Source organism: Heptranchias perlo, chromosome 2 (assembly GCF_035084215.1).
Source record: "Heptranchias perlo isolate sHepPer1 chromosome 2, sHepPer1.hap1, whole genome shotgun sequence".
NCBI lineage: Eukaryota > Metazoa > Chordata > Chondrichthyes > Hexanchiformes > Hexanchidae > Heptranchias > Heptranchias perlo.
This window is the reverse complement of record NC_090326.1, coordinates 67855921-67875268: the sequence shown is the minus strand read 5'-3', so window position 1 is coordinate 67875268 and position 19348 is coordinate 67855921. Positions and strand designations below refer to the sequence as shown.

General features: G+C 36.7%; 2 protein-coding genes and 2 long non-coding RNA genes across 8 annotated transcripts; 2 read left to right on the top strand and 2 right to left on the bottom strand.

The window, feature by feature from the left end:
• Nucleotides 1-4646: 4646 nt before the first annotated feature.
• LOC137340089 (homeobox protein Hox-A9) lies at nucleotides 4647-9239 on the top strand. 4 transcript variants are annotated; one of them, XM_068002390.1, is made up of 4 exons: nucleotides 4647-4805; nucleotides 5650-5891; nucleotides 6586-7152; nucleotides 7844-9239. In XM_068002390.1, exons 3-4 carry the CDS (start codon nucleotides 6612-6614, stop codon nucleotides 8083-8085), a joined length of 783 nt encoding a protein of 260 aa, XP_067858491.1. In that variant the 5' UTR covers nucleotides 4647-4805; nucleotides 5650-5891; nucleotides 6586-6611; the 3' UTR covers nucleotides 8086-9239. The 4 variants fall into 4 exon arrangements, with proteins under 4 accessions (XP_067858491.1, XP_067858498.1, XP_067858481.1 ...); XM_068002397.1 differs by lacking the exon at nucleotides 4647-4805 and adding an exon at nucleotides 4843-4993; XM_068002380.1 differs by lacking the exon at nucleotides 4647-4805 and having other exon boundaries at nucleotides 5355-5891.
• LOC137340103 (uncharacterized) lies at nucleotides 6585-10347 on the bottom strand. The gene is made up of 2 exons (XR_010966705.1): nucleotides 10184-10347; nucleotides 6585-7098 (listed from the first exon to the last, which is right to left on the bottom strand). It is a non-coding gene; the product is annotated as an uncharacterized lncRNA (long non-coding RNA).
• Nucleotides 10348-11845: 1498 nt separating this feature from the next.
• On the bottom strand, nucleotides 11846-15352 carry LOC137340081 (uncharacterized). 2 transcript variants are annotated; one of them, XR_010966696.1, is made up of 2 exons: nucleotides 15220-15352; nucleotides 11846-13723 (listed from the first exon to the last, which is right to left on the bottom strand). It is a non-coding gene; the product is annotated as an uncharacterized lncRNA (long non-coding RNA). The 2 variants fall into 2 exon arrangements; XR_010966697.1 differs by lacking the exon at nucleotides 15220-15352 and adding an exon at nucleotides 14810-15208.
• A 643-nt stretch (nucleotides 15353-15995) lies between these two features.
• LOC137340075 (homeobox protein Hox-A7-like) lies at nucleotides 15996-19303 on the top strand. The gene is given in 3 exon segments (XM_068002347.1): nucleotides 15996-16037; nucleotides 16040-16463; nucleotides 17442-19303. Coding segments are annotated over 3 exon segments (699 nt in total). The 3' UTR covers nucleotides 17675-19303.
• The last annotated feature ends 45 nt before the right edge of the window (nucleotides 19304-19348 follow it).

Sequence of the window (19348 nt, the reverse complement as noted above, 5' to 3'; positions counted from 1 at the left end):
ACAGAGGAAGCAGAGCACCGCTCGGATGTAGGAAATTGATTTTCTTTGAGCACAATACACTCCAGATCTTTTAATCGGCAAAAATCAGAAGAGTGTGAGGAATCGAAAAGGGCCAGCAGATAAGACCTCTGGAGACATTTACGATGAAGGTGAGGTCTGTAAGAAGAACGAATGCTAAGGCCTATTATTCGATATTTTAAACTAATAGGTAAGAGGTTATTTCTAACAACCTTGTATCTTTAATATATTTTAAAATGTAAACATAGCTGTTAGTAAGTAAAAGTTAAAGTTACTATATCGTCTATTTTTTTTTTGGGGGGGGGGGGAGGAGAAGAGAAAAAGAAAAGACATCTCCATATACTATGTCATCTGACTAGTTCTTTTCTTCGGACAAACCTTGAACTCGTGATTATTGCAGTGCAGACAAGTTGCTATGGCTTATCATTACCGGAGTGAATGACATGCATTCAGATCGCGTGAAATCCTGCACAGAGATAATAAAGAACCCGCCATATTTAGTGGGAAACTAACAATTATTCTCGTGCTGAATTTGCAATTCAATCTATTCATTTGAATACAAATTCGGCCTGAAACGCAAAAAGCTGAATTATTTGGGAAATGATTTCAAGGACCCACAATATTGTGTGTTAAAGGAGTGCCTTTCGCTTTTGGTAAACTGTGACGAGAAGCGTAATGATTGTACTTTTTCTATTTGAGTAAGCTTGTTGAATGTGCATTTAGATTATCCCTGTGTGTACAGTGATAGGAATCTAAAGAGCTGAGATAGAACTGATGTGTGATTTAGGTAGTTTCATGTTGTTGGGGCTCACGTCTATCTCTACAACACGAAACTGCCTGAATTACTGCAGTTATCGTCTTCGCCAGTGAGTTCTGTCGCTGGTTTGGAAAGAAACCGCAGCTACTCAATAACCACGAATAAGTAAAAGGTTTTGGTTTGATATGGTCAACAGTAAATTGGCACTTTTTGTGACAGAAATAACAATGTTTTATAAAAAGAAATGGCAACTATTCCTTAGACAAGTTTTTTAAAAAATTAATGCAACTTCGTGAAATAATTTTTAAACAGCAGAATGCCTTCTATTTTTTTGCAAGCTAGCACTGGGCCATGTTTTCCTAACGTTGTTGTCAATTGGGATTTCATAAATATTATGTTTTACACCAGATTTGTCTATTTTTCGTAAGAAGGATCAAGTTCACGTTTAAATTAAATATGTAATCAATTTAGATTTCCTCTCAATATATTTGTACTGTTGAATTATTATTTGAAAACACTGATGTTGGTCGGCACTATCCTACTGCAGATAACTGCAATTTCATCTGCACAGCGGCGTAATCGATGCATTGCAGATTTTGTCTTTGTTAGTGATAAATATTTTATCATCGCCTAAACGGCACATATTTCTTTATTGCATTCTGTACATGGCTAATGTTATAATTCCCGGTGAAAATCGGAAATAAGAAGGGACTGCGCCAAGTGATTTAGGATACGTGTTTTCAGCATATGTATTGTACCATGTGCAAGACAAAGAAATTACTTGAAAGGCACAAGGCCTCGGTTATGATCATTACATGGCGCCTGGGCGCGTAAATTTGTTTTGTTCTTGGAAACAGCGACCTCGGCGGAGTGTAGTGGAAACGCTGTTCGGTCGGTGACTCCTGCCTCTGCAGGAAACTAGACTAAACACAGAAAGCAGACTTGTCCCATTATATTAGCTGTTTCGACGAGACAAACAGAAGCTTTAATCTAAGCAAAGCAAGTAAACAAACACCATGGCACTTTATTCTGTTGGTCCAGTTATTTAATTTGAGCGTCCGTTTGGAATGAAAACATTTTAAACCGAGGAATCAACGTGATTATACAACATAGGTATTGCAACAGGGTAGTTTTTTGCAATCTTATGAATGCAGAATTAAATTAATTTCATATAACGTATATGTATTTGGTAAACTACCCATGGTAAAATAAATACAGCAGATTAACCGAGAGAATGCAAAGCACTTGTAACAGGAATTGTATTTAGATACAGTTTTCCAAATGTCCAAATAACCGCTTTTAAATTACCTTGGTAAGTATCCTACAAATATTTGCTTCAAATAAAATTTATAAAAACTCATATACAATATTAAATTCTATAACCCGTTTTATTAGATATTTAAATGTACGGCGTGTTGTAAAAGGACATTTTGCGCGAGTCAGAAACATTTATCTTGATTTTTTTTCTTTAGCACAAAAGAATAGCTTCCGGAAAAAGTGCGCTGTTATACAATCGAAGGGCGATGCTATCCCAATACGACTGTACCACCTGAAAACTATCTTCGGCGTGGTTTAAAGATCCACAAAGAAAAAGGACAGTCAAGTTTGTGCTGTTCAAAACATCACTTCTGGTAACAGCAAGGCCCTGTTAAAAATGCAAACCAGCTCATCCTTTTAGCTAAACGTCTTTCCGTTCCTTTGCTGAGTATAGGTATAAAATACACTTTGGCAAGAAGTCGGGAATTTTTGTTTAATTATTACGTTTCTGAGTAAATTGAATAAGGTATTTTATTTAGACAATATTAAAAGAATAATTTTTCTGAAGTCAAATGTGCTTCGACTATGCGAACTGACTGCATTTCCTCCTTATCTTGTTTTGACAAACCTGATGGTAAAAAATATTTTTGCTTCAAAACCACTCTGTTTACACCTCGAATTTTATTATTTGTGCGCTGCTTGCAATCTTTTCCCAGGTCTTATATGATTTATAGTCTTTAAAAATAGAGAAGCTGCAATAGCTTTGTACTTCCCTTCTTTAATGTTAAATTATAGGTTGGCTTTTAAAATGCAGTGCATGCGGTCTATCGGCACCGTTTTAAATTGAGTATTTAATTTCAGACTGGTGCAGATAAACTAAAAAGTGCCTGAATCTTTCGTAAACAAGCAGCACCCCAATATAACGTTTGGTCTTTTAGAATATCTCCAGCCATGACTTTTCTGAAACTAAGCCCTTGAGTGTGGTCACGGGACCGGTACGGCCAATTTTGAAGTCTCTCGTGCAGCCGTCTCCATGATTTGATTAGTCTTATTTTACGTTTTATATATATTTTGTTAATCTTTGCCAAGTCATACAGTATACGTCAAGAAGACACCAAAGCGATTAAAGCACTTTGAACACGTTGTCGTCCATGCACACTGCATGCCCACAAATTGGCTTTGCATCTTCTCGCAGATGTTATCTGAACGGAAATAAAGGCGTCAGGTTTTATAGTTTATTCTAAATAATACAATTAGAAAATCCAATATTTCGCAGTTCGAGGGTGAGGGTTTTCTACCTTGAAAATGTTATCACCCAATTTTATCCCAATATTGTAATATTACTAAACTTTTATTTGTAAAATTTTTTTGCCAAGTGTTTCTGGCTACAAGGTGTATTCAATGAATATCCTACTTGGCTGGGGAATTCTGCAAAGTATTAAACACGGTTTGTGAATGAATGCGAGTACCGTACTTTTGACGGAACTCTCAACTGCTGTAAAAGTTGCACGAATTAATAAAATATTTTATTATTTATTTGTAACAATCATAATTTCCAAGTTTAAAATATTCATAAGGCCAACGCAAAACAGCGCACAAAAAGCAGTTTCGCTTTATCCTTGCTCCACTCGCCTTGCTATACAATGACAACAGGATAGATTCAGTTACCCAAATATGTGTCTTAAAATTAGAATGAATACACTATTGTATTTCTGAATGTTGTTGAATAACCTGTTCCGATTTTGTACGATGATAATAATTCTTTTGCGACCTTGGGTGAATTTACATCTTAAAGGATTTTATTTCCCTGTTTAATTTTTTCATTTCCTAGCCTGAAAGCTGCAACTTGCAAATAACATACGAGCTTCCTGTGTTGAACGTTCAAACAAAAGTCTAAACTGAAAATCTAAACCGGTCAAGTCGCCAAAATTCGTAACTATCTCTTTTGGGGAAAAAAATGATCCATGTGAGATTGAGAATTCACGATGCTATTTGTAACGAACTCAACAATGTCATTTAAAATCAAGCATTTCGTACAAAACTATAAATCTTTAGGTATCACGGCAAGACGCGACACATTCCAAGGTTGTAGTTAAATTCTTCTAGGCGGTTTAATGGTTGGTTGTTTTTATATATTTTCTTGACAAAAAAAACTTAATTTCAATTGGACGAACGGCTCTTTTAAGCGAAGTGCAGTTTCAGAGCACCGTGGTTTCGCTTTGTTAAAATAGCATCAACATTTGAATCCTAATTTCAGGCCATCTGCACAGGAAACACAAAACGTTTTTTTTCTGAGGCTCAACACTGGACTTGAATGGTTCTCGATTCTGCTCTAGACCTCAGCACTCAGCTAGAGTGGCTGTAACACTCCGCTGACCAGATACTCAATGCTGGCGCGCAGGCGACAGGCTGAATATCCCCGCCCCCTCCTTCCCCCCCAAAAAAACAAAGGGAAATGCACAGAAATCTAGAGAAAGATCCAGATAAAAAGAGCCCAAACACCGAGAAAAGGAAGCTGCATTTCAGTTATATGTAAAGGATTTAAACGGAGGGCTTATACAGCCTGTGTGTCTGTGTGTGTGGGGGGGTGGGGGGGCAGCGATTCAACACGACGGCTACAGCATGTTGGTTTAATGTGAGATCTGATAATTGTCTTTGTTTAATGGGTATTTCTGTGTTATCTGATCCACACAACAGCTCAAGTACTCCACGATAATTTTGGAGAAAGGCGTTGCAATTTTACGCTGTTTGCTCGAGTCGAGATACACCAAAGGTATTTTTTAAATTAAGTTTTCTGTAGCAGAAATAAACAAGATGCCCTCATATATAAATTATAACATAATCATGAAGAAATATAAAACAGGCAATAAAACAACAAGGCTCAGTTGCAAACCTACATGGTCCAGCAACCAAATCACATTGTTGTTTGTCTTCAAAGATCGAAGCATTTTAAAAACTGGGGTAAGTTTCATTTGACTGGAATGACTATTGTCAACTCTCTTTCAGATTTTGGGATACAGCATACTTCAAATATGTTTTAAAAGAGCAGCACAATGAAACATAACAGCGTAATATTATCATTGTGCTCAGTGAAACCCGTGCGCTCAAATTATACAAACAAATGCACTGATGTCTGAAATGTCTACGTATTATAAAACATTTCATATTAAAATAGCAATGATAAATTATTCTAAGCGAGAGATGACAACAACAAAAAAAACACTAACGGATCTTATGAATTGTTTCTGGAGTTATTTTATTAATTTGATAAAAAGGGTATCATTGCAAGTTCATTTACTTTAAATTAGATCAAACCATGATACTGGCCCCCTGAATTACATCCTATTTATTGTTTTTCAATGTAACTACCTAAAACCGTTCATCGTTATACACATATCTATTTGTATAGACAGTGTGCGTGTGAGAGGAAAGGCCTACTGAGTTTTTGAGACAGAGTAGTTAGTTGCACCTAGAATGTTTAATATGCCGATAAATCTGTAATAAAGTTGATAAATGCAGCCACCACTAAGGATACCATCTAATTGCATGGAAATACGACTCTTATGTTTTATATTTGTTTATATATCTAACCGTTTGCTTTTATTTGCTATTGAAAGGAACATATCTTAACCATATAACAGATTGGGTTTCCAAATACCGTCTGTGCGGGGAAGCTTTCCGATTTACTGTCTACAGAATCCGCCAGTGAGTGAATGCAACAAAAAGTCCACGAATCTGAAGAGAAAGATGGTAGAGCTGCTCGATTTGCGAAGAAAAACATTTTATCCGTGTATCTGCATCTGTCAAGCAAAATAGCACGTTGAATGCGGAAGTAGTAATTAATTATGGTTTATTGTTGGTAAATAGCCTTTTTGGAACGGCTATAGTTTGCTAACATTTCGTTTTATTGCTCAAACTGTTATAAAACGGAGATTGTCGCAGTGTGTTTTATGCGCGTCTCATTTTAAAAATGAAAGATCTCGAGCAGCAGCAGGTACACACGCCACTTCTCAGAGGCACCCTTTAAAACTTCGTTAATTATTTTTATTTGCTAGGAATGCGCTTTTAATTTTAGTTTTACTAAGTATGAATAATAAATACCCGTCCAATCACTTTCTTCGTTGTTTTTTCTGTAGTTTATAGTTTCACTCTTTCCATAATCTTTTATGTGAAGGTTAACGATTATAAGGTGTTCGTTAAAAAAAACGAGCATCTGATGGGAAGATTGATTATGATATAAAATAGTCCCCTTAAAAAAGAACTGCAACGGAATATTATTTTACATCTCAGCTGGCAACAATGAAAACAGCTTCCCTATATAGAGGTGATTATATCCCTTTGCATAAAAAACATATGGAGTTGCTATATAAAATTATGACTATAAAAGATTGACCCTGTTACAAGCTGCGGATTGATTTATATTTTATTGTTGTTTTTTGAATCACGTGGGTAACTTATCCAATGGCGTGGAAGTGCGTCTGCACCATATTAGCAGACTGTACTTGTCCGGGCGGTAAGTTGTTACATTGAAATCTGCTCTTTCATATTTTCAGAGGAGCTTGCGGTGTCATTGCCGAGAATGTCGACATCAGGGACTATCAGCAATTATTATGTCGACTCCCTTATAATGCATGAGAACGAGGATCTGCTGTCGTCTAGATATGCGTCGGGTCCACTGGCTCAGTCTTCCAGGCAGGCAGCCCTTGCTGAGCACCCCGACTTCTCTCCATGCAGCTTCCAGTCTAAAGCCACAGTGTTCAGCACCTCCTGGAGCCCCGTTCATGCTCAGAGCTCTGCCAATCTACCCACTGTTTATCACCCATACATGCACCAGGCTCCTATTACCGCCGCGCCTGATGGTAGGTACATGCGCTCCTGGCTAGATCCCATGCCGGGAACCCTGTCCTTCGCCGGGTTACCTTCTAGTAGACACTACGGCATCAAACCTGAGCCTGTAGCTGCCCGCAGGAGTGACTGCACCACGTTTGAAACACACACGTTAGCCCTATCAGAATATACTTGTGGAACTTCTCCTGGCGACAAACGTGTGAGCGAGGTTTCCTTTTCTGAAAATAATGGAGAGGTTGAGTCAAACGCTGATAAGCTACACATGGATCCAAGTAAGTGTGGAGACCCCAAATTTTTCTATTACTTTTCTAGATATGGATTATAAATTCGAACTATTTTATATTCCTGTCTTATTCTTCATTACATGGCGAAACAAAATCCACAGACCTGTTTACGGTTTTGCGTTATTTATTTTAGATTATGCAGTTAAAAATAGATTTGTGTCATTTGTTCACGGTTTTGTGCTGTACATTTTAGACACTACTATGGGCAAAAATCGTATATGTTCTATCCTAATATCCTTTCATTATAGAAGAGAAAGGGGAGAGATTGAGTAATTAGTGATAATTCAAGTGCATCTGGTGCAAGCAAATTGTGCTGGAGATTAGACTAGTGGATAAACAAATAAAATGCACATAATATACAACACAAGCAGGCAACATTTTACTGGGTACTAAATTGTTTTGAATTATTAACGTGTTTCATTAACAAATCGCCACAACTTTACAGTTTTCTAACTAATTTCTGTACTCTATTCATTGAATTTGTTCATTGAGCAAGACGATGCGTATAAGAGGCTAATACTCTGTGCAAACATAGATAAAAGTATAGCAACAAGCGTCATTAATCCAGGGCTCCCTCGCTCTCTTTTATCCGTAAAGCTGTTTTGATTCTGAGAATGTTACAATATTTGACTAACATGAAAAGGGAAATATATTAAATGTGCGTCCTTTATATTTACAGATAACCCTTCCACCAACTGGCTGCATGCAAGGTCTACCAGAAAAAAACGCTGCCCATATACCAAACATCAGACGTTGGAGCTGGAAAAAGAATTCTTGTTTAATATGTACCTCACAAGAGACCGCAGATACGAGGTTGCCAGGGTCCTTAACCTTACCGAACGACAAGTTAAAATCTGGTTTCAGAATAGGAGGATGAAGATGAAAAAAATCAACAAGGAACGACCGAAAGACGACCGGTGACACGAATTAGAATATTTTTGCGAAAAAAGGACTAATTCACAATTACAATCGAAATAGGCCCTGCTTCAGAAAGACTATATGAACATTTTGTCACGCCATTAGCACAAACTATTCCTTTGTCAGTTCTGGACTAAATGTGGTGGGAAAAAAGACTGATACACTTGTTAGTTGGGAACCAAAGAGGGAGACATTTACGGCAAGGTTAAGTCTGTGGCTACGGAATCTACCTTACTTTACATGAAAACTACCTTCTCTTAATCCACCGCTATTCTGTGTGGACAGTAATTCAGTAATACTGTATTAGTTCAATATTTACTTGTTTTACATGCAGCAAACGAGGCTGCCTATATACTTGAATCCTTGTGTCTGTTGTGGTGATTATCTCTGTGACTGGGCCTCTGTGCTTGGGCGGTGTCTGAGTAAAGATCGTGTAAACAAACAAAAGAAAAATCTCAATTTAACTCAGGATGTTTAATATAACGATAACAAGCTGTGTAGTGCATATGAAATGTTATTTTCGTGGTGAACTTGGAACATATATTGTATTATTTTCACTGTGAATTAACTTGTAGAAACTCCGGGTTTTATGCTGACTTCGTGAGACTGAGTAACGGCCTTGCCCGGGGTGCATGACGATTGTGTTGTTCTTCAGAAATTATATGAAACTGAATTGCATAGAATGCTAATATAAGTTTTATTTCAAAGAGCGGCGCTGAGCATAATGCTACTCGATACTCTTGTCTGTTGTGATAAAAGCACGAATAAAGTTCTCAGACACTTTGTATTTATCAGTGTTGTGGTGCAAAGAAAAGTATAAGATTTGGTTTAAAACTACCTATATGTATAACTAGTAACTACCTATGTTTTGTGTGTAAATGTCACCCTTAATATTGTTTTGACGCATTTATGCGATGGAATAAATAAACAAACAATATTGTCAATAAATGTAATGTGTACAATACAAGGAAAATATCTGCGTGCAATAGGAAGAACATGTACCACTAATGTGCGTTAAATGGGGATTGTCTTTAGACCTGTAGAGCTAACATATTTACACTTGTGTACACGTTTGAAATGAATACCTCGTGTCATATTGACCAAACCATACTGTTTGTAATGAAATGTCATTTTATTTGTTGTCTAATAAAATATATGTTTCACTACATATAAAATATGCTTTCTCTTTATGGAGCTCAACATATGCAAACATCCCTCATGGAACTCTGTCCACGATTACATTTATTTATTTCACCAATATTTCATTATTTTGAAAACTCGCCGTACTGAACAGCAACATTTTCAAATATAAACGATAACTCCATTTAGAGATATATAACATTTCAAAAATGCGAATCAAAACGTAATCTTCCAGGCGAACAGCAGCGAGTTAATGCAATATACGGAATAAAGTTTGTCAATTTCACGAAAATAATCCCCTTTACTAATATTTAACTTTTCGTCGCTTATATCAACACTTCCAATTTTGCAAAATTTAGCGAGATTCTTTACGACAGCTACTGGCATTTTTCTTTCCAAATTCTGACATTCAAAGCGTAACTCAAAGTTTGTGTTTTCAGCAATAAACATCGCAACGACTGTTATCGCCTTAGCTGATATGTCAGCATATTTAGTGGGTTACTAAAATTAGACTGAGGTTGGGGTTTCTGATAGAAGGAAATATAAACTGCGATGTAACAACGTTGTCTTGGAAGCGGATCTGATGACAAAGGTTCTGAATACGTTTGAGCTTAACGCTCAGTTATCACCAATTAACCCGAGAACGTGCAAAACTGTGCTCTAACAACTTCTCTTTGCCGCCTGGCCATGCGCCAAGGCCGTTGATTATTTATATGATTTGTTGTGGGTTACTTATTCAAATAATGCAGTACTTCTGCTGAAAGTGGAAATGAACAATCTTGAGTTGCTTGTCCATGTATCGAGCTCCAAAATTGTTGGGATTTCACATATTATAAAGAGGTAAATAATTTTCAAAATCCGCACTGACACCAATCCCTGCCGCCATTTCTTTAACTGGTCAGCACAAAAGAGTCAGATCCTTAGGAAGCAAAGAAAGTTAAATTAGTCTAAGGCGTCTTACCGCTAACAAAAAAATTGTGCACGGCATGGTCATTTATGCAACTTCCTTTCCAACTGTAAGATCCCTAGTAACTTTTTAAGACCCCGAAGACAGTTTGGATAGATTTAGTGAGATTCAAATGATTTGGAAACTGGACAGAGAGGCCCGAGCAGTTGCAAGTCTTGGCAGAGACTGTCGTTAGTAAAATTCAGAGTGGTGTACCGCAATAAAAGAAAATGACTGCTGTAAGCGTTTATGGGGTGTAAAACGCTGGAGGTTAAGGGGCGAAGTACATAAACACGACACTGACGATCTTACATTTGCATTATTCCTCACTATCTGGCAGCAAACACTTGAATCGGATTACAATTATTAAAATAGATTTTTATTATGCTATTAAAACAGTTTCTAAATTGAACTCTCTTGTTTATCTTTTAGTGTTCAGTCTGGAGGGGTATAATGTTGTGACGCCCTCTGTTGTTGCAGATGGAACTTCAAAGACTAAACAGGGAGACTTGCAATAAAATGAAGGGTCTGGCAAGCCGTCTGGAATTCGGGTTTTAATGAGTTTACAACTGTCCAGCTACAATCAGTATTTTTCCAGAGAAGGCCATCCATTTGTTTTGTCTGGCTGCTTAGACAAAAGGGTCTGCGGAAATAACGACCTTTATTAGTCTCGTCTCTAACGTGGGCCCCTCAAATATCTCTTTACTAATTTATTGCGTCTAGTGGAAAAATAACAGTTCTTTAGTTATTTTGAAGAGTGGCTTAACACTATTTACAATTACATTTGGTATGTATAGGAAAATATACGGTCAAAAAATATATGTAGGTACTAGGTTCTGTGCAGTTTAGAAACTGTTTACTATGCATTCTCTGACATCAATTCCCTCGTTGCAGTTTTCCTTTATAACCAGGAGATGGCAGTGTTAATCCACTGAACAATTTAAAAATAGTGCCGCCAAGCTGCCAAAAAGTGCAATAACTGCTATAAACTGGGATTTATTTATACAGTAGGTTGTAAATAGGATGAAAACATCTACCACAAATGACACTTGTAAAAAAGGACTGAGGTCGATGGAGTATATTCATTTTGAATCCATCAACTCATTTGAGGACAGATTAATTCCACTTGACACGAGGTTTAGAAATCCATTTGTACTTTAGTGTTTTATTTTTAATGTACAATAACACGATTTAAATTGATTATCTTCCACTTTGTTCCTCAGTCTACTGTGCAGTGTGCAACAGGGGAAAGCGATTAAAAGTTTGTGAATATCTGAAGGTGAAATAACGTGACCTGTTATATAACCATCCGTACATAAAACAACCACGCACATATATAACTACGTGCATGAATATGTACGCACTTCCATACACACATATATAACATACGTACATACATGCGTGCGTTCACATATTTAAATACATATGCAAGTACACTTATTTATCTTGACATTCTCCAGGGAGGCCAGTAAGAATCAAATGTTAAATGTGACATATCCTTGAGGTGGGAAAAGTAACTCACAATAATTAATTCTTCTATTTATTTTATGACCCCGCTTCATATTGTTGTAATCTATGAAGCCGCGTCTATGGACACGGTAAATATGATATTTAGTCATAAAGTAAAATTCACCGAATAATATATATATATATATATTTGTATACACATACGAGAGATTTGTAAAATAGTTGATTATTTTTATTTTATATACATACACAGAGAACGAAATGCACGTAGAACAAGAGTTAAAGTCTGTACAATTGCAATATAATTTCCCGAACAAAATACACTATGCAGTTAGATAGATAGATAAATAGATAGATAATGGATAGATAGGTGGCTAGATGGATAGCGTTAATGTGGGCATATCGTCAAATACACGTTGAATGTACTTAACTGTATAGTAACTTTTAGAATTTTTATAAAATCATTAATAACTTGGTCAAATTTTATAATGGTAACAAACGAAGTCAATGGGGAGGATACAGGTCTAACTTTTTATGAAGATGCTCACATAATATTTTCTCGTTGGGTGAAACTGCTGCATATATACTTATATGTATACATTTTATTCAATGGAAAGATTCTATAAAACCTCCCGCATATTGGTCTTGGACTGAATGAAAGCGACGATCGAACCCAAAGGATGTCCCTTTTGTTTTAAAATAAAATTGCTGGACTATAACTTGGTGTTGTAAAATTGTTTACAATTGTCAACCCCAGTCCATCACCGGCATCTCCACACCTTTTGTTACAGTGCGACTGTCATATTTAAATAACGTCACCTAAGTTTCCTCATACATCAGAAAGTCAAAATCGCGCAACTCTTTTAGTCTCATAATAGTTTTTATGTTTTGGAACTAAAACAGATGGGTTCCTCATCTTACTGAAACGTAGTGTATTAGTTTCAAAAACTCTGAGATCAATCACGCACTTGCCATTAAGAGAATGATAATGATTTCACGATATATATTACAAAACAATGCTCCAATTCATTAATATTCTTTCCAAGCTCCAGCTCAATGTATGTAATTTTGTTTTCTATAAAATTTGCGCACTCCTTGTCACAACACAATACTAAACCAGAATTTAGAAAAACCAGAACGCAAGCTTCTATTTCCTTTAATAAATCGCACAGAATGAATGGGCAACTTTTACAGCCATGCAACAGATTCCAAACCACAGCAAATGGCGTGTAACAAAATTGATATATATATAGTTCAAGTTATGCTGACAGGAATGATCTACATTATTATTCAACTCCATTTCAAATATATGTTCCGAGATCACTGTGCTCTTTGCTACTTTGTCAATTGAAATGTAGGTTTCCCAGCTGCACTTTCAGTATGATCTGTTACTGCGCAGCACATTCTAAATGTTGCATTAAGTCTTTTCATGTGCCTGTAAACAGTTTACAACAACATTCTAACAATCTGTTGGAATAATATAGCAAACACCCATAATTGTACGTGTAACCCTATCCGGAAATATAGAACAAAATCGGGCTTCAGAATTTACAAAATTTGCTATTATAATTTTAAAATTCTGGAAAAAATAACGCTGCGACGGCAACATAGTGTGACTGCATCTGTCTGTCGTCTGTCTGCTCGTCTATCTAACTATCTAAATATCTATCTATCTACCTTTCTATCTATCTATCTATCTATCTATCTATCTATCTATCATTAATCTATCTATCTATCTGTCTATCAATCTGTCTATTTATCTATATGTACATTTGTAAAATTTGGTGTAATTGAATATTTATCAGATGAATTTTCTTTTTAGTGATATCGACATCCTTGGTCTCCAGTTGTGGATCAGCAGACATATTGAAAGTCCTCATTTTATAACGACAGCATGGTTTACAGACCACCAATATGTACAAATACGTTATCAATTGTATCCTGTTTCAAAAATGTACGGTAACATTTGAAGTTACAACCACAATAATGTATTCGTTCATCTTAAAAATGTGTCTCGTTTTCTTGCTTCTGTACTTCCTTCGGTTCGACCTGCTGGAACGATGCTGCAATGAATACATCCTTAGATTCCTGGTAATAAAAGAAAATAAGCATTTGGGATTGTTGCTAAATAAACCGTGTCAGTGTTTTATTAATAAAGTATTATTTCACGTGATAATGGAACATTGCGCAATCATAATGTTGTATAAAATGTTATCATCTGTACTATATTCGTAAACATGTGTGACTGGGATTGAGGAGTCTCAATGTCCGTAGGACAATGTGCGAGGAGGCTTACAGCCTTGGGAAATGGCAAAATAAAGTCGCGGAGAAAAGGGCAAACTAGAAGGGGAAAATCAGTTTTCGCAAGTCATCTGTTACATATTATTATGAAATGAGATTTTGGATGTTTGGCTGAGCGTCGGTGTTCTTGGCGAACGCTTTACATAAGTTAACAGCGTTCTTTTTTTATTATTGAACTAGGAATACAGGAATTAAATGCTGATTTTACTGCTAATCCGTTCAATTATATTGCATTTTATTCCACTCTCCCCTTCCTTTGATTATTATTTTTCAAGTTTTCGGCAGTGTTTTATTCCTTACAATCAAAGAGCAAACCGTATCGGTAACTTATATTCAGCGAACAGATTTTAGATCTAGAAAATATGTTTTATAAAGTTTGTAATATAAATGGTCTCTTCTGCTCGACACAGCCGCGGGCTATGGATTTTCACGATTAAAATGTCACCCAGTCGTTCTGGTAAACTCTTTGACAGCGCGACTTCGGATAATATATTTTAATGTAGGAAAAGTTTAGAATACATAGCGTGCTCTCAAGTCCTTCTCGGAGCGTTTACATTAGCGCGCTGTTTCGTTTTAGGAATGTGCAGGAAACATAGAGATTACAGACAGTTTTATAGGCCAGAAGTATATCAAACAAAGATTGTTCTTTAACGAGCGAGGGACGAATGTAGTGCAATAACCTCCTGCTAAAACATCCCCGCTGGTACAAAGCCTGTCTGCTTAGCACAAGGACTTTGACTTGCCAGAGGAGACTCGAGAGATCAAAAGAAAATAACATTTTCTGATATTAGAGAAAATGTTTCCTAAAGGATCTCAGACGGAAATGCAGAAACATATTTTATTGTAATAAATAATCCTTTACTTTCAACATACCAGGTGCATCGTTGTAACACGGTGTATCTGTTGTAAATATAGTGGTCTGTGATTCCTTGTCTACGTACAGCACCGACAAATATACCTATTAATGTTGTACATAAAAGCAACAGTTCCGCTGGAAAGGAACTAAATTCCTAAATAGAGTAACTCGAGAATTTGCAAGGAAACTGTGGACAACAGCTTCGGAGACAAGTTCTGTGATCTAACGGGAGGATTGGGAGAGAGAGAAAAAAAAGTTGTAAAATAGGAGGAAATGATGCCGGGGTAAATCCCCTGCGGGGATCTAGTCAGATTACCTAGCAACTCCAAGAGGTTTCTACAGAATAGCTATTGCACTGAAACCCGTCAGCGGAAACGTGGTAGTCTCCAAAATGAAATTGTGCACTTCAGTAAATCAATATACATACACGCTTGCATGTTAAAAAAGACCAGAGTTAATAGCAGGAGCTGGCTTCACAGTGATATCCCCCTGTACAATGCTGCTTATATCTTCTTGTATCTATAGTCATCACTAAAGTCGCACAGTGTCGTGTTCTATAATCTAGAGATTAGGTCTGTATTGATAATTAATTCAGTGGTGTTACAGTTTATCCAGTGTTGTACAGTGTTTCCATGGTACTGCATGACAGGAGAGGACTGCAGGGGGGGGGGGGGGGGGTTAATGCAATTGCTTGTTTCTTTTAATTCAAACCATTTAAACGTTATCTTCTTAACGCAAAATGTAGAATGATCCTTAACATTAATCCGACATGACCATCGATTTCTTACTATTATTGAAACAGGCTTATTTCTATGAAGTAAAATCAAAGCTTCTCTTTCTTCAGGTCCAAATAAGCGTTTCGTTACAACATTTACTAATTCATCACACATCTCATTTTAAAGAAATGTTGTAAACATACCTGCGCTCCCCAAACCTGTACATGCATGTGGGGCAATGGCTTGTTGAGTAGTTATTAGAAGACACTTACTTTTAAAAGTTCCCCAATCTGTCTACATTAATAATGTTGTAAAACATTTTTTTATGATTCTTGCTCAATTTTATTTTGAAAATAGTCGGATAACATGATATTTACCACCTGTGATGTGGAATGCTATTGGGTGACGGGATCACATGGTCGGGTCACGTGAATAGAAATAAGTCGGGCCGAAGGAAAATGGGTGTTTGGTGTAAATCGGGGGTGTAATGCTGCCATATATCACGCTATCTCGTAAAACCGACACTGAAGAGTCTTGGCCAACAAATCACCAGACAAAATTATGAGTTCGTCGTATTATGTGAATGCTCTTTTTCCCAAATATACGGCGGGGACATCCGTTTTCCAGAACGCGAGTGGTTTTACGGAAACAACTTCTTGCGCCTTTGCTACCAACTCACAAAGATCGAGCTATGGAGCGGGCGTCAGCGCCTTCCCAGCCCCGATGGCCGGGCTGTACAATGTTAACAGTGCAATCTATCACGGCCCTTCCATGTACAACACAGGTTATAACCTAAATTCAGATTCCTACAACCTGCGCTGCTCTGCCTTAGACCAGAACATTCCAGTTCTTTGCAGCGATCTGAGCAAACAAGGTTGCGAAAAATTGGATCAGACAAACGTGCACCCTCAAACAGAGAGCAATTTCCGGATTTACCCCTGGATGAGGAATGCAGGTATGGGACATAAATGTAACATAGCTATGAGAGACGTGCAAATGGCCAGTTAAAGATGAGCGCCAGTACATCCTGAAAGTAGTTAAGAGTTTTAATGATAGCTGAGGAACAGTTCCTCAAACGCATGTGGCATTGTATGCAGATAGCAATCATAAAACTTTTATTGCACAATTAATCAGTACAATCCTCGTAAAAGCAGTCGACTTCCGCTCCTTTAAAGTTAACAGCAACTCACATATTGCTTGTTTACCCACTTTTATCAACATCAATAAGAACTGTTTTTTGCTGATACGCGGGAAAGCCGTGTATTCTTGAGTAAACGTAGAGTGATATATTCCAGGTCTAAAGTGTGTTTACAGATAAAGCACGGTCGTGGGATTGAAGACATTCTCTTCTTGTTTTTCACCTCAAGAAAGATCCTTGGGCCCTTATAAAGCTTCCCCCTTATAGATGTAGGTTCGTATTTAAAACGCACCACTTTCGTACCATAATACAGGAGCTCGACCCATCAGAGTAGATATGGCGGTTTATATTGATGACGTTAGGATCTAACACATTTGAAGAAACATTAATGCAAGCTTAAGATTTTTGTTACCTGTCATTTCTGTGTCTGAAATGTTAACATTGGTGTCATTTATCTTGAGTGAAATAACGTTGGGGATCCCCGCTTGGAAATAACTTGACAGTTAAGGACAAATTGTGACTTCCACTGAACCTTAGGAAATATCTTTAATCTTTAAATACTTTGTCAGAAGAAGAACCCGCTGCGATCCCAATGTTTATTTGTACCTTAAACCTTACACAGGACCGTTGGTATCTGAATATTCTGCTCAGCCACAGATGTAATGAGTTATGAAAGAGCGGAGATTGATGAGGGAAAGTTAGAAAGGGCAATAATGGGTTGTCCAGGTTACTTGTATTTTGTAATTATTTAATTTTATTTGAAGAATAGGTTTGATTTTTTTTTCTCTTCCTCAGGTCCGGACAGAAAGCGAGGACGGCAGACCTACACCCGTTACCAAACGCTGGAACTGGAGAAAGAATTTCACTTTAACCGCTATCTGACTCGCAGGCGGCGGATCGAAATCGCTCACGCTCTGTGTCTTACTGAGAGACAGATCAAAATCTGGTTCCAGAACAGGAGGATGAAATGGAAAAAGGAAACCAAAGCTGGGAGTTCGAGCACCACAACCGAGGAAAAACAGGAATGAGACTCTCAGCTGAATCTTGAACTGTGCGAATATACAAAGCTGTTCTTCAACAGCTAACGATGACATTTGACTACCTAACCACAATAGTGGACTATTACAGAGATGCTGTGCATCAGCACTCATAATACTACCTATATGTTTTAATAACCTCTTCCGAAATCACGCCTTTCGAATTTAAAGTTCTCTGATTTGGTTTCAGTCCAAAAAAGAAGTCAGAATCTTTATCGGCATTAGTAAAAAATAAATAGGAATTTGATTCAGAATCTGTGTTTTCAGTAATAAAGTGAAAGCGGATGGATTTAGGATATTTGTCCTCAGTAGGAACATGAAAAGCAATGATATTTGGAATCCGTGTTTTCCCTAGTTGGAATGAGAATCTTTTTCCGCAATAATAAAATGAAAGGGAATTAAATTCGGAACCCTTGTTCTCCGTTAGTAAGATGAAGAATTGAATTCGGATTCTGGGTCTCCATTGGTAGAACGAAAGGAACAATGTTAGCCGAGAAAACAAAATGTAACCATTGTTGTATTTTATGTAATGTAAAACTCCCTATACCACTATGTGATATAAAATATATCTCATGCACTGAGCTACTTCGCAAACTTAGTTTACCTGTTAACGCGTTTTCTTCATATATTTTAATTCACTTCTGCTTACTATTCACAAAATAAAAAATGCCGTGATAATAGATGCTCATTTCCAGTCCAATCAGAAATCAAGTATTTTAGCCACGAGCATATATTGCTAGAACTAACAGTAAAGCTAACTGTACAATTCTTCGTTTTATTATGTTCTATATTCTTTTTTAATTGTTCTCTGAGTGTGTCTCTTAACTCAGAGATGTACCGTTCGATTAACAAAATAAAGAGATTATCTGTTTTCACATAGCAATGAAATGTAACTACCTAAACCACAATAGTGGACATCTTGCACGTCTATGGAAACTACCTAAATGTTTTAATTTAAAATTCGTTTCTAGACAGAGAGTGTTATTCTGGGAGTCTTGACTTTTCGCACTTCTTATAAAAGTACCATAATATGAGAGTAAAAATGTGAAATATATTCTGATGTATGTTTTTTAATGAGGTGCGTATATAGCCACTTTAAAACACGAAAATATTGAAAACTACCTAGATGCCGGTTTACGTTTGACGCGAATGGAATCATTTCGCTCTGTGCTTAAATACGTTGCTGTAAAAAGCAAAATAGTCATATTAGAAGGGGGAAATTGCATTAGTACTTTTTGATCGGTGGCATAAAATATATACTTGCTGAAGATTTCAAAGAAACCATGTATTACTGAATAATGTAACCGTGTTTCTTTTAAGTGTGTTGTATCAGTTGTCTTATACACGTGTACTGTTTAAATTATAAAATAAAAATATCTAATAACCAAATGTAGTAATAGAAAACCCGAACTGTATTGTCGACTGAATATATTATGGCTCCATATTCGGTGTGGTATCTGTCAATCGAAAGTTTGCTTTGTAATTTGTGTATGTGTTGTTAAATAATAACTGATGTTAAAGGTTTAAGGTGCAATCTATTTAAATATATATATATTCGTTCCAGACATGTATACTTTGAATGGAATCTCTGTAGGAAAACAAAAATCAGAAACATTAAACGGTGCTTGAATAAACCCGGTCTCGATTTCTTGTCTGAGTCAAACA